The sequence below is a fragment of the Tyto alba genome, unplaced genomic scaffold, assembly GCF_018691265.1.
Source record: "Tyto alba isolate M040663 unplaced genomic scaffold, T.alba_DEE_v4.0 Super-Scaffold_13, whole genome shotgun sequence".
NCBI lineage: Eukaryota > Metazoa > Chordata > Aves > Strigiformes > Tytonidae > Tyto > Tyto alba.
This window is the reverse complement of record NW_024881275.1, coordinates 32,122,506-32,138,214: the sequence shown is the minus strand read 5'-3', so window position 1 is coordinate 32,138,214 and position 15,709 is coordinate 32,122,506. Positions and strand designations below refer to the sequence as shown.

Below are 15,709 nucleotides of genomic sequence, written 5' to 3'. Positions count from 1 at the left end.
TTTCTCCTTGAAAAAATAGACTATACTGTTGAGTCTCTCTCTTTTTTTTTTTTTTTTTTTTTTAACTGTAGAATCATAATTACTGAAAGAAGAATCAAAGCCTGTGAAAGGCTATATTCTTTTTTGCATGGATGGAGTCCCTGTTAAGGACAAGAGTGGACCACATCTGGAAGAAGTGTTAATGTTGTTTACAGAGCACTTCTTATGTTTGTGTCAGTATAAGAAAGTGCTGGTTTAGTATAAATAATTTAGCTCTCTGAGGCAGTGCTGCTTAAGCTTAAACGGGGGAGTTGATTTTAAAGCTTAGCTCAGTTGTACTATTTTACTGTCTGACAGGAGGTTTGAGAGCTAACCTAAGTATTGACGTATTACAGTATGTATCCAGTGTTAGTTTCAAATACAGTTGACATTACATTACTCTCAGTGAAGTAAATTGTGTGGGGTGTGTAAGCTGTTTCTAAGTGAAACCTGAAGCTGTGTAGCTCTCAATGTCTGAGTTGGGATTTGAAAAAAAAAGCTTTTGAAGTGTTATTTTGTTTGTCTTTTGTTTTGTTTTGGTTTTTTCCTCTTCCCTTACTGTCACTTCTGAAGACCTTTTTCCAGGCCAAAACAGTTGTTCAGTTTTTATGCAGCACTTTTTCACGATCCTCATGGTTGGTAAGTGAGACGTACTAATGATCAGATGTGTGAGCTGTGGATGAATTGCCATTTCTCAGTGGTGCACTCGTTAGCACAGGCAGAGCAAAGCAAGTATTTTACCAACTCTGTTGATAAAAAGAAGAGCTTGATATCTGGGGCTCCCAGTCTAGAAGGACCATATTTTCATGAAAACAAATGTAAATGACACCTGTCTCAAAATACCTGAGGCTTTCACAGTGCTCACTGTTTCTATATTGCCCGTGCTCTCTGCTGTTGTTACAGCATGTTGTTGCTGTAGTTTCCCTTTGTGTGTCATTGCTCTTTCACTTTTCTCCTTTGCATAAAATTTATGGGCCTTTTCTAGTTTTACCTGAATATGAAAGCACTAAACTCTTCCTGAGATTTTAATTTGTACCAAATGATATATAGGATGGTCAAGGGCTGGAGCAGTTTGACCAGGGAAGTGGTGCAGCAGATGGGGAAGTTTCTAAGACAAGGGTGATTAAAACCCTGAGCAGCCTGCTATGATCTCATAGCTGACTCTGCTTTGAGCTAGAGTCTTCCTGAGTTCCCTTGCACCCACAATTACTAAATGATTATGTGATTCTATAGACTTTTTTTTTTTTTCTTATTTGCATGTGTATTTTATAGAGGTCTGTTTTTTTGAAAGCCAGATTAGATCAGACTTGACATTAGGAAACACTTCATTACTGAGAGGGTGCTCAAACCCTGGAACAGGCTTCCTAGAGATGTGGCCAGTGACACATGCTTGTCAGTGTTTAAGAGGCATTTGGACAATGCCCTTGATATGGTTTGACTTTTGGTCAGCCCTGAAGTAGTCAGGCAGCTGGACTAAATGATCATTGTAGGTCCCTTCCAACTGAACAGTTCTACTCTAAACTCAAAAAAAAGGAAAGTATCATTAAATATTTCATGAGGCTAAAGAAATCATGCACTGAACTAGCTACAGTCTATCGAGGACAAGTTGTTAGTTTCTGCGAGCATATTTATTTTGGGTTAAGTTTCTAGTTTCTAATATTTTTACCCTCTAGTAACTTGAACATTTTCTCTTGGGAGTTATGAGGAGTTGTATGAGTTGTAAGAGCAAGTTTCCTAAATACATAAGCAATGACACTCCTTATTCAGCCATGGCTTAGAGTTATGACATTCACAGGTGAAACTGTAAGATGCATTCAGAGCTAAAACGTGTCCCTGTTCCAGCTGTGACTGCCTTCCCCTTTTTCCTCCTTAGGCGAGGCCCTTTGCACCTATTTCTTGTAAACATACTTCTAACGGATTCCTCTCTCCTGACTTTTCGACTGAACCCCTTTACCCTTGCCCGCGCTGAGCTGCCTCCCGGCTGTGAAGGCAGCAGGGATCGCACAGCTGCCTCCCAGACAGCCCTTGACTCGAGCAGGTGCCAGGCACAGAGGTGCCTTTATGCAGCAAGTGAGCTTTGTGGACAGGACTGATTGCACATGAAGGTGGCTTTATAAGATGGCTATCGAACCCAGATATTTACCTGTGCTAGAGCTATGCCAGAAATCTGAGGAGTGATATCGGTTACCATGTTTTATACTGCAGCAACTTATGTCAGCTTTTAGGTGTCTTCATGCAGAGACTTTGGCCTGTGCTCAACAGTTAAGGTGTAAAGTTTGTGAGATTAAGTGGTTGTTATTCTTTTTCATATGTAGTTATGTCTCAGTTGACAGATGCCCTCTTGTTCATAAGGAAGGGCCTTTTCCCATCTTTCTTTTTATGCAGGGCTGTTTTCAGTCACTCAGTTCAGTTTCGTAATTTCTTCAAGTTGTGCAGCTAACCCCCTGGAGTTCTTCATATGCACCAACCCCCCCCCCCAGAATAGCTTTGTTTTCAGACCAAGTTGGGTAATTATATCTAGATTTTAATTTTTCATGGTGTGTACTAAAAGCTCTCAGATGTAGTAATTAGACTGTAAGCAAGGGTTCATGGTTGAGCCCCATCATTTAGCCTTCTCCTCCGCAGAGATGGGTCTTGAACAGAGTTATGGTGACTGGTGAGCGCCACGCAATTTGTCCGTCAGGAGGTGCTGGCCCTCAGGGCAGTGTGTGGTATGGTTTATGCTTAAGAACATGGTAATGCTCTTTCTTGAGGCTTCCGGTATTAACTTATATTTTGTTTTTGATTGTCAGTTTGCAGTACTTAAGTAATTTCGTAATGCAATTCACACTTATATTTGCCCCCTTTATAAATACTAATTCTTTCTAGAAGAAACCTGTTTGCTACTCTAAATCAGGATTTTAATCTCTGTAATCTGCTGGAGTACACCCATTTGACAGCAGCTCCTCTACATGGCAGCAGTCTAGCTCCTTCAGTAAAAGGGTGAAAAACTTTTCTCACCATCTTGACCCTTTAGGTGATGATTCCTCACTGCCTGGGTTTGTTTCTTTGTGGATGGCCAGGCTGTCCTATGGCAGCTACTTCAATCCGAGGCCTTAGTCATGGGCAAAACCAACCTAGCTGGTGATTGTTTTTCCTGTGATGGCAAGATATGGGCTTGGAGAAAGCATGGGGCTGCCATGTCCTGAGAAAGAAGCTGGGGACAGCCTCCAGTCTCAAGGGCAGAGAGGACTGCTGTGATTCGGTTGTTCATGTTTTTCCCGCTGGGGAAGAAAGGAAGAGAAACCCATTAATACAGCTGTAGTGGACCTTTAGTAGCACCATCTATGAGAGGAAACCAGCCTTGAATAGAGATGGCTGTGGTAAGGCTTGTTAGTGAATAAAATCGAGAGCCGCATCTGTTGTGTTTTGCCACCCAGGTTGTATTTCAGTGGGTGAAGATATTAGGTAAATAATAGGTCCCAGAGACAGGGTACTGCAAGGCAAAATCAAATTATAATCATACCCTTTGAAGGACATTCTTGCAGGAGAGGCTTGGCTTTCACCAGTGAAGATGCTGGTTAGCCTTGGCTCTTGAAATCTTACCTTGCTTTTAGGTGTCTGAGGCTTTTCTCTTCTGGGTATCAGTTGTCAATCAACTCTGGAAATCAGCTTGTAATGCTTACGCTCCGAAGCTGATTTTTATTCCAGAGAAGAAGCTTCTTCCTGTGCATGCCTGTCTGAATTTACTTAATGGGGAGAAGGAAACTTCCCCAAACTTCTGCACCACCCCGTCCCCCACCAATTTGTTTGGGTATTGACTCTCAACTGTTCCAGGCTTGACGTTATTCCCTACTTGTATAGAAGCTGGTTCCGTCCTCACTGGTCCTAAAGTCCTTCCTTTCAAAGGTCTTTAAATCTTATTTTTAACTGAAGGAACCTAACTTCTTTCAGAAAATATACCAATTTCACATTGTCTGTTTGATTGCGTATGCAATGAGGGCAATTCATATCTTCGATAGGCCGTGCTTGCTATATTAGCATCTGTCCTCACTTGTATACCAGTTTGGACTGGTAGCCAACACTGTGAGTTCATGTTGTGTTCCCAGGAGCCATACGTGCTTTTCTGAACATTGTGCTAGTGAAGCATCCTTTCCTTTACGGTCACGTACAACTTGGTTGCAATCTTGTGGAGTGTGCATTGTAAGAGGCTTTCTGGTTGTGGGGTTTTTTTGTTTGCTTGTTTGTTGTTTTTTTGGTTTTTGTTTTTGTTTTTTTTTCCCCACCAACTGTAATAAAGACTTCAAGTTGGGCATATCTCTGGTGACTGCTTGGTGCTTGGATTCTGCCTCTAAAAAGAAGATTTATCTGTGACCGCATGAAAAGCGACAGGAGTGTGAGCTGGGTAGAGTGTAACTGCGTCAGCTGCAGGTGCCATGCAGCAGTTTGGTATCTGCAAATGCAGAGGATCAAGGACTTAACAGAGCGGATGCAGGCTGGGTGAATGCAAGCCTGGTTTTCAGCTACACCAAGTGCTTCATGGTTCTGCTGTTAGCTAGCGTGCCAGCTTTTGTGTTCGTGCATGTTGTAAGCTTTTGTGTAAAGGTTTGTGGGGTTTGACTTAGAAAACCCCAAGTTGCATGTTCAGCATGAGTCCTTCAATCCACATTCTTCTCATGGTTTACAGTGTGGTAACATAATGATCTGAAATTTTTACTAGAAACTTAATTTTTTTAAATGCCAAAGTGTTATTATTTTTGGTTTTATGACAAAAATTTACAGGTCTTCATTGGAAAACAGAAAAGTTTGTGGAATTCAAATATTTATTTGAAGCCTTGAACATTTATGAAGAATAAATTTACAGTAAAGCTTATATTTAATTGAAAAGTTTTATTGGAAGAAAAATACATCCCAGAAGATTTAAAACAAATATTTAGAGCTAGCTACCACCTTCTTGATATCTGCACCTTGACTAATTTGCATAGATTTAACCAAAATGTAATGGTTAGACCAAAATACTTAGTTCTGGTGCTAATGCAGTGACATTCTTCAATTTTAGCTCTGCTAGTAACAATATAAAGGACCAAACATAAGCTGCATATCATGACCGTAACCCTGTAAAAAAAATCTCTCCCTATCCATGTGCTTCATTAAAAGCAAAGTCATTTGGCTTTGATGAGAATTGCTTGGGTGAGAATTTCTGTAGTAGTGCTTGTTTGTCTGGATTTTAGAAGTAAAAGAGCTCTGTGTTAACTTCTTGGCTCACAGGCAGGTCTTCACCATTAAGTCAATAAATAGTATTCATACAAAGTCTTTGCAATCAGGTCAAAGTCAAGACTCTCCTGATTTTCTTAATAATTGATTTTTATGTTGCAAAGGCTTTTCTCTCATTCATATGGGATGTTTTAATGCTCTATTTGAAGGTTTGAAGTATGTGACTTTTTAATTGTATGAACTGGTTTGTCTTTTATTTCTGTGTGGTTTTTTTTTGGTTGACAGTTGTGTTACAGGTCTCCACATGGTATATAAATAGCTCTCACAACTGTCAGAAAAATCAGTAAGGTCCCATAATTAATGTTTAATTATTGCTGTTGTTACTGTGCATATGGAAAGCTAATACATTGAGTTGCCTTTTCCTAGAAGGATGTTTATAAAGTATATGTGTGAAACATAAATGGATATAAGTGTGTAGGTTACCCAGAGGTGTTGTGAAGTATCCATCAGTAGAGATACTCAAAACCACCTGGACATGGTCTTCAGCAACCTGCTGTAGATGACCCTGCTTGAGCAGGGGATTGGACTACATGGTCTCAAGAGGTCCCTTCCAACCTCTGATTCTGTGAAAATGCTGGCCAGTAGTGGAGCAGAAAGAAAAAGGATTTTTTTCTCTTGACACTGAAGTATAATATATTCTCTTGTCCACTATTGGCCAGGTAGTAGCAATTATTATGGTTATGGTTCAGATCATGGTAGTTTTTTAGAACATACGTAGAAGAATTACTTTTATCTTCTGCCTCTTCAGTAGGATTGTCTGAATACTAGGTTATGCAGTTAAAAATAGACTATACATAGAAAAAAACACCTAAAAACAACAGATCAAGATTTCATTTTTCTCTGGTAGAATTTATTAGAACATAAATGTAGACATTATCATAATTGTTTTGCATATTTTTAATAATGTTCCTTTTCTTCCTTTTTCTTTGATTTTTAACATGTTTCTTTAGAAAAATCTGTGTGAATTTTATTTAAGATTTTGTAGACCAGTACATTAGGAGCCTGGATTTTATATATAATTTGGTATTTAGCTGTATACTGGATTGTTTCTATTGCAGCCTCTGTACCAAAGGAGAAAACTAATTTTGAAATTGCCTTTCCTCTTTTTTTTTTTTTTTTTTTTAAATAAACTTTTCTTGACTTATTATTTGGCCAAGTAACTACTTTGCTCAGTAACTCCATTTCTTCATTTAGAAAGAAAACAAATGTACTTCTTGTTTTCCTTGATATAGTTTCTTGAGATTTGTACTACAAAGATGTTTTATGCTGAAACAGCTTCTATTTCACTTCTAAAATGAGCTAAAACTAGTTGACAGTGCTCTGTGTTATATACAAATGAATGGCTTTCCTTGAATGAAAAACCTTTGTCTACCAATTTTCTTTTTCTCAAAGTAGTTTTAATCAAAAGGGTAATTGAGATAATTCAGATAAAAGCAAAAGAAATAGTATTGATTCATTTGAGTGCTGAGAAATGGGTTAATTTAAAAAAAAAAATACTGAATTTGCATTTGTACAGAATAACAAATGGCATTCAAAGTGTTTACTAACATAAAGCTAGGAGAAAATACTGTTCCTCTTAACATTGATTGTTCGCACTATGTCAACCACAAAGTAGTCCCAATCCTCTTCAGGCGAGTACTAATAACTATTTTAATTACTGGATTTTTTTAGATTAAAACCTACCTTATGTGATAATGTTATGATCAAGCTTCTGTAAAGCCTACTCATAAAGAAATGTTGTTATTTAAGGGATGAGCTCACACAGTAATGTTCTTTGGCCCTTGTCCATTCAAGGGTGATTACTTTTTCCGTGAGCCTTGGTAAACGGGATCATGACTGGTGCAACAGCTCTGATTTACTTTTTGCCCAGCTTCCTAGGTAGCTAACCATGGTATGTCAGCTAAATTAATTTGGAAAGTGATTGCTGTCTTTGTGCATGTTTAGGAAGTCCTTGTTGCTGGATCTTCTGTAAAGCTATCTGGAGCAGAACCGAGCCTGTGTCACTCATTATTTCATTCTCTTCCTCAGCTTTTTGTCATCTCATGCATTTTTGATGTAGGCCATTTTGATACAAAGGAATCGGAGTGAGCAAATTGTTATTAACAAGGATTCTTCTGGACATTAAAGACCTGATATTTGCTTTGTAGGTTTGAGTGCTTAGAATTTAAACATGACAGGAGAGGAATCTCATTTTTACCTGTCCCTAAGCTAGTAGTCTTACCCATAGTACTCTCTCCTGAAATACTGAAAAATTCTGCATGTGTGAATTTAGACAGAAAAAGTTCTTACATGTGTTTAAAGTCCATATCCCAAGTCTCATGTAAGCACAGATTGCAGATTGTAAGGGCATATGTGAAAGTAAAATTTCATTTTATCTACTGGTTCTGCTTGTCCTTTTTCAAGTACTCTATTATTCCTGCCTATTCTGATCTTTCAGGTGCTTTATATATGTATTGTCTGATTTATGAATGGAGGTGTTCTGGTTTTAGTAGTCAGGAGGAGATAAAACCATAAAAGAGAAGTCCCTGAAGTGTCTGTTCTCACTGTACCAGGACAAATATTTCTAATTTATTTGTGTTGCAAAATAGTTCTGGAAATCCTATGCAAAATGAATGTTGTCTTAGGATATTTCCTCTTCAGGTTTCTTACTGATATAAATAGGTAGAGAGGTAAACTCAGTGGAAGAATATGACATACAATGGAAGTCAAGCAGCTTGCAAATCGTACTTTGCACTCCACTATGACTGCCTGTACTTTTCAATAGTTGCATGTGTTTTATTGCTGCACATCTAGTGCAGAATAAGGAGAGAGAGAGAGAAGACAAAGGTGTTTGGAGTAACCATCTACTGGGTTAAAATAAGACACCCTGGGGTGCTGAAGTCACGAGGAGTTTTGAAAAGAAGGGGAGTGTCATTCCCAATTTCAGTTTGGGAGTGGGATTTGCACTGCCATAGGTTCCTTGGGTTGGGTTTGTGAACCTGTTCTTACTGCTGTTAACTTTGTTCTCCTATTCCAGAATAATTTTTTTCTTGTGGTGTCTGTCATCTGTCTTGTGATGAACCTGACTGGAATTATATTGGCAAGTCAAGGAGTTCAGTTTGTGACCGGAGTACCCAGATGCAATTTGGTGAGCAGACACACTAATTTACATGTATTTCATCATGATATGCCACATAAGCTTGCTGTGTTAGGATCACAAAATGTGCTAATGTAGGGACACAAGTAATGCAGCTATAGCATGGTGGGGGAAAAAGTAAAACTTTGTTTCAGGCCTTGATTCAGTTCAAATTGTGAACAGACTCACTGAAACCCACAACTGTATCTTTATTGTCTGTATTCTTAAACACTTGCGTTTTTTTTTTTTTGAGTTTGAGTCTTCATAAGGTGTTCAGGTCCTAAAGCTGAAGACCTCAAAATGATATGCTTTGAAAGATTCCACTCATCATTAGAAGAGCATACTTAGCCCAGAAATGGTTTTATTTGACTTCATTGAGAGCTGGCCTCTGTCTTTATGATCTGAAGACACAGCTGATTCACTACAAGGCTTTATAGATAATTTTATGGGGCCACGTAAGAGGTAATTCCCAGTATATCTTTAGAAAATCCCTCTTGCCAGCATTATGCACTTGATTTTAATATCAGAGTCAATTAAGAACTAGCATAAAGGATTTTTATAATAACGTGACAAAGATAAAGTGCTGAAGAAAGCCTAAGTGGGTACTGGTGGGCTACCGCAAAAAAGATCAGTCAGTATAATCTGTGGGTGGGATTATTTATCCTGGTTTGCCTCACTTGATGAGGACAATTTGTGTTGATACCTTACAGCAAGAACCGTGAGGAAAAAATTAAGGTAGATCAAATCATACTAGCTTTTCAGAACACTGCTAATTGAGGAAAAAGCAATCTGCACACAAGAGGACAAAATTCAAAAGATTTTTCTCAAATGAGTGTCATAAGAAGTAAAAGAATGTCTATTTATGAACAAGAAACTGTGGAATAATTGAAATTGAAGGATACATGGTGGCTTGGTGATCAAGATGATCATGTGTAAAGGCTTGAAGGACTTTAAGGGTTAATGGAAAGATATTTGAATATTTATTTTCATTCATTTATTGCTTCAAGAAAGCTATTGTTGGTTGCTTAACATGCCAGCAGGTGTATTGCAGTGAGTCCAAGATTACAAGCATTTCACAATCTAGATTCCCCATTATCAGCAGCACTGAAAACTTAGTTATAACAGATGAGATGGTTAAACGTTTTGTGAACTTCAGAGCGTTCTGTGGTTGGAAGCACAGGGTACAGCCAAATGATATTCCAGAAATCATGAATTATTCTGTAGATTTGTTTATGTAGGTGGAAGACCCTTGACGCTATGACTGTAGACACTTTGACAGCTAAACTCCCCAATTATCTCTAAATACAGAAACATTGAATTTCTACTTGAAAACTAAAATGACAACATTAATTTGAAAGTTAAGAACAATAGTTACTGATTTGACTGGGTTGAAATTATAGTTGTGGGTTTCATTCCATCTGTAGAGATGCAAAATATACTCATGAATCAAAGAAACTGTGTATGCTCCATATATAGTGGCTTACATGTCAGTCAAAGAATTTCCATGCTGCTATGCATTTGAAGGATCATGGATACTAAAATTGCTTAGTAATCAGTGCAGCTTTGATTACAGATAAATCGTGTTTAAATGTCTTGAGCTTATCAGTATAAGCTTTCGAATAACAAGTATTTGTAGTATAGCTTTATAATGCATGGATCATTGGCGTACTAAACTGTATAAGGCTCATTTTATGAGCCTATATTTCCAGCCCACTTTTCAGTCAGAAGTATAGTTTAACACATAGGGTCTATATTATACAGGTAAAAATGTTGCATAAAACAGCTAATAAATTGAAAGCGTGAGGTTTTGTGGTTTTTAAAGGTGCAAATAGATAAAAGGAAGATTTGTGTCTGCTGTGAAGAATCTCAGCTCACTGAGTGCACAGAAGAGAGTGGGCTGAAGCTGTACCACATGAAGTCATGCAGTACTGCTCAACTTTTTCTCAAGGTACCCAGTGTATGCTGCTTAACATAACTGCTTTGATAATTAATGTTCACACTCGTGTGACAGTGCAGTGCTGAGGTGACTGCTGTGTTTACTGTGAAAAATTCTGTTATTCTTCCATACTGGTCAGAAGCTCCTTGTGGTTCTCTACCAGGTTTTTTTTCAACTCATCTCTGGGTTTTGACCAGTGTTTTGCTGATCCAATATGCAGTTCTTGTCCTTTCTGTGTTCTATGCAACCAAAACTACAACTAAATTCAGACGAGATTGCATGGATAAATATGGTGTAAATTTCAGCTAATGATTTGATGCCTTCACTGTTTTTTTGATCTTTTCAGCTATTCATGGCTTACAAATGCTAAAATACAACTTCCAAATAGCATCATCTTCAAATATAAAGGTGCTTTAACATTTCTTCAATGGTAATGATCTCAGATCTGAATTTTCCACAGAAAAGTTAAGAGGAAGGTTATAATTCCTGGATGAATAGATGGACTATAAATCACATCTAGGAGGTAATAAACCCTTCTGGATGTCTCTGTCGAGACACACAATAGGCAAAACAAGCTTTTGCAAATTACTCCAATCTTGGAGATTACCTGTCCTGAAGACGTCATCACATATGATTCTAAGAAGTAATTGTCATCGTCATCGTTGTGTTTTCTGTGTTTGTCTTTGGTTAATTTTCAAATTATTATTATTTTGACATTTTAAAATACTTTGATTTAATATTTTAATTTCCATTACCTTCATGTTCTTCAGAAAACACTCTTTGTTCTTTGCTTCCTGAATGCTCTCTCCACCATGGTTTGCTTGTTGGTGACTGTCCTGCATTGCATACAGTTTTTTTCACCAATGGAGTCCTCCATAGTAAGTGACTGCAAGGTGTTGCCTGCTATACTAACAATATTGCCTAATGATACTAACAGTATTACTAGATTACACCATTCAGCATTTTTTTATATGTGAGAAGGTTTCTAACAGAAGTTTCATTTGATTAAGGTTGTATCTCAGTTTGAAAACCAAGCTCATGTTTTGGATCCTGATTATTTTGTCCCACCTGTGCCACCCCCCTCCTATTTTGAAAATTGTACTTCAAGCACACATAGCAGGTAAACATCTACACTATCTCCCTTCCTTTTAGTGTCTTTGAAAACACTGCATAATCTTTGTTGTTTTTAAAGGCCATTTTCTCTGTTATTAACTGGTGACTTTAGAGAAAAAAAAAAAAAAAGAACCTGTTGAGTTAGGAGGCAGCATAAATACAGTGTTGGTGAGAGGTATCACTTTATGGTTTTCACTCTTTATTCTGTAGGAACTGTTTCTGGGTAAGAAAAATACCGTGTCCTGGTTTGGGCTGAAATAGAGTTAATATTCCTTTTCAGGGACTAGATGAGTGCTGTGTTTTGGATTTAGCTTTGGGTTTGCTATGAGAAGAATGCTGATAGCACACTGATGTTTTCAGCTGCTACCGAGACTTCAAGGCCTCCCCGACTCCCCATGTCCTGCCCGTGTGCAAGGGCACAGGGAGCAGGGAGGGAGCACGGCCCCAGCACCAAACCCAAACTGGCCAGTGAAATATTCCATATCATGGGACATCGTGCTCACTGTAGAGAGGAGGGGTGGTCGGGAAGGGGCTCTCTCTCTCTCTCTCTCCTGGGATTGCGACTGTGGGATCTTGGTATCTCGGGGTCGCTGGCCGGGAACGGGCTGGGGATTGGTCAGCGGGTGGTAAGCAATTACGCTGTACATTGCCTGTTTATATATTTCTTTTTGTTTTCCCCCTATCATCATTATTGTTCTCGTTTCATTGCCACTATTAAACTGTTCTTATCTCAGCCTGCAAGTCTCCCTTCACCCCTCTAATCCCCTCCCCCATTCCCAGGTGGGGAGGGGGAAGGTGGGTGACCAGCTGTGGGGGTTGGTTGCCGACCAGGCTCAAACCACGACATACAGCAATTTGACACTGCTGAAAACTTTTATGATGCTGTCAGAAGCAGGTCAGGACAGTGATGGAAAGCCAGGTGCAACCTCTTGGCAAGGCTCATGTGAGGATTGATCCCCGAACAGTAGTCTGGCCCCCTGCAGACCTTTCTGACAGAGGGATTCCCCTTCTCTCTCTTTGGCAATTAGGGCTGACTGAAGGGTACATTTTGATTGTACTGACAGGGCTGGGTAGTCACTAGCTTTATCCAGTACTGAGGTGTGAGCTGTCAGGCAGGGTTCGCACCTGATGTAGGGTGGAATTCTCCGCAGTGGTGGCTGCGGGATGGAGGAGGAGTGAGAGTGGGCAATGGAGGATGTCTTCACCTACTGGAAAGAAAGCACAAGAATCCACCTTGCTTACATAAAAAAAAAGAGTGGAAAATAAGAAATAAATAACAGATTTTTAAGAAATGTGCACAGCCTGGAAATGACTTTCATATTAAGGGACTTGAAGGAATGCTTTTCTAGTTGTGTGTTCTGCAATAAGTTTTAACTCTTGGATGCAACATTAATTTTCAAGGTGTGACTGAGCTGGGTATGCCAGCTCAGGCATGTTTAAAGACAAAACTAAGGTTCAAGAAATATATAATTTTGTAGCCTACACTGAACATAATCTTAGCATGAGCATACTGGAAAAATATGTAGTAGTAATATCAATGAATCATCAAACTCCACCGTGCCCCAAAATTATTCTGAAGCTGTCAGGGGCAGATGAAACAGGGTAAAATTAAAAACTATTTTAGCATGCTATATATCACCCATTAAGATTAAAAATTCAATGACTAGTTATCAAAATATTTTTTTTTTCCTCAAATCTTTCCATGCATTATATCCATTATTTTGATGGAAGCCCTTTGCAAAAGTGCTCCCCAGTTCTCTTGGAAGTTTTATTCTTTCTCTCTAAGCAGCCTTCTGTAGGCATTTCCATTCACCTTGCTCTTTCCTCTCATCTTGCAAGAAAATAATTTTCAGTCATCTTTGCTTCCTCCAGCCAGTGTCCAGAGAAGCCCTGAAGTCGGGGAAGAAGGACTTCCTATTGTGTAACATTTTTTTGTAGAGAGATTGCATCCACTAGTGATAGCTGTAAGCCTGACATGGGTCCAGAGAGCCAAACACATGGTCTTCTGTATGTTGCTTGGGGTTCCTACTCAGTCCCAAACCAGGAATTTAAAATGTAATAAAAACCACAGAAAAAAATAGTTTCTTTGGGTCACAGACTTCTCTGAAGATTGTGTGGGGAAGGTTGCCTTGGCAGCTCTGCTGTTGACCACCACACTTTCTTCCAGTGTTAATGGGGTAATGTAAACTTATGTTATCAAAATTGGCATTTTCCAGCAAGATCTTCTCCAGGTGCTGTTCTGATTTCTTCCCTCTCAGAGCTACCTCCTAAGAGGAAGATGATACAGCCGAAGATCTTTGGGATTTCTGCTGTATTTAAGGTTTCAGGGAGCTCTTTGAAAACTGAGAAGTAAGGTTAACCATGATGTACATTTGCCTCATATAAGCCTTCATGAATTGATTGGCTATAATGTTCTTAAGCATCATCACAAAAACAGCCTTTAGTTTGAGTTTACCTTTTCCTGTGAGGCTGTATTGAAACATAAACCAGGAGATTAGAAATATCTTGAATTTCAGTTATAGGCTGTTGCATTTTGAGTGACCTCCTGTATTTGAATCTTTTGAAACAAAACTGAATCTGTGAAGTAAAACGGCAGTGGGTTCCTAGGTGCAGTACTGCCCAAAGGCATTTGAAGCTCTGGTGAACATACTGGGTAGGTGTTTTAGGTGTTTCACCTAAGGAGAAATTTCCTGCCATCTTCTGGGAAAATCTCTTGCAGCTCTTGGCAAGTCCATTAGCTGTGACAGATGCCAAAATCTGAGCTGGCATAGGAAAGCCAGTGCAGTTTGGTAGCAGATGATATTTTTATGCATCTGGAAATCTGTACTGATGGGGTCTCTTGGTGTTGTTTGTTGCAGGATGTCTGGCTGTGAAGAGACTCAATTGACCCCTATTTGTGAAAGATCAATAGAAGGCACTGAAGTGTTCTACCCTGTGGACCCACATCCTCCTTGTCGGAACAGCTCTGTGCAGGTACAGCCCACAGGAATTTAAAGTGTAACTGCTTTTTCTGCTGTAAAAGTAAGGTTGCACTGAGGCATAGTAAACATAAATCAGGTATCTTCTCATTTCAGAGTAATAGGAGAATATATTTGGTTACAAGTGTGGATTACTGTAAATTTCACTGAAGATTTTAATTAATCACTTACCTTTAGAGTTGAAAAGTTTTCCCTAGCTGGGAAAAAAACTGTATGGGCATGGGAGAAGGAGCAAAAATACACCGTGAAGCCCAACTGTTGCTGGTTATTCTAGAGGACCCCTGTGCTGCCTCATTGCTTTACTCCGCTTCTGTACCTGTACTCCTCCCATTTAGGACTAGGTCAGGGTTTTGACATGATCACTGATTCTTTTTCACTGGTATTTTCAGAAGACAGGTGCTTTTTTTCCCAGAAAATATTCAGCAGGATAAAATTGTCTGACCTGCATGATGAACATTAATTTTAGACATTCACTAGTCTTGGTTTTGCAGTGTGATTAAACACATATGACATAGTGACTGTGCAGTTAAGCAAAAGTGTTCACTTCTAAGGCAGATGTGGCATTTCTTAGCAAGTACCAGAAAAAAGATGGTGGTTTGTGATTTTTTGACTTTTCTATTTTATTCCAGGAAGATGAACTATGGGGAAATGTGGACGATGTTGATTCAGATGAAGTGAGTGACTGGCAAGACAGTCAAGGTAAAAAGTAAATTTTAAAATTTGTTCAAGGGCAGTTCTACACAACCCAGATGACTTAATGTAGCAGCAGCATTATTGTCTCTTTGAAAGACAACCACCATATTGCAATCTCAAGATACAGAACTGTGATTGTTTTGAGTGGTAGGAACATGTATTAATATTTAAAGTATACAAAAAGTGGTTTGCTCTTAAGTTATGAAAAGAAAAATATATTTCCTTCTTTGTAATCTACAAGTTAGTTGTTCACTCTGTGTCCATACATTGTAAGAAATTATGTCCAGCTCTAGTGCTTCCATTTATTTTGAATATATGATGGTGCCTGTTAACATTTTGTTGATGACAAAAATAGGGAGAGGATAAAATAATGCTGTACTGTGTTGATCTAAATGTTGGAATGACTCTATTTTTCAGCCTGCACCAGAAAAATCACTAGATAGTTTCTGTATACTGGTACGGGATGTAGCTAGACTACACATAGAGGCCACACCAAGCTTTGCTCCGCATTAATTTAGAAAACTGTGGAAATGGATCCAAGTTGTTCTTGACCTAATCTTTGTTGTGGTTTATACTTGCTCCTAGGTTGGAACTTATTGACTT

The 15,709-nt window shown here is 38.8% G+C and overlaps 1 protein-coding gene across 1 annotated transcript in view; it reads left to right on the top strand.

Annotated features, from left to right (window-relative positions):
• Positions 1-15,709, top strand: part of FAM189A2 (family with sequence similarity 189 member A2) — a 29,672-nt gene that overhangs the window by 5,707 nt on the left and 8,256 nt on the right. Inside the window, exons 4-10 of the mRNA XM_042788005.1 lie at positions 592-657; positions 8,288-8,398; positions 10,209-10,334; positions 11,093-11,200; positions 11,333-11,442; positions 14,294-14,408; positions 15,043-15,112. Coding sequence (XP_042643939.1) covers positions 592-657; positions 8,288-8,398; positions 10,209-10,334; positions 11,093-11,200; positions 11,333-11,442; positions 14,294-14,408; positions 15,043-15,112 — 706 coding nt within the window. The remainder of the gene's footprint in view (positions 1-591; positions 658-8,287; positions 8,399-10,208; positions 10,335-11,092; positions 11,201-11,332; positions 11,443-14,293; positions 14,409-15,042; positions 15,113-15,709) is intronic.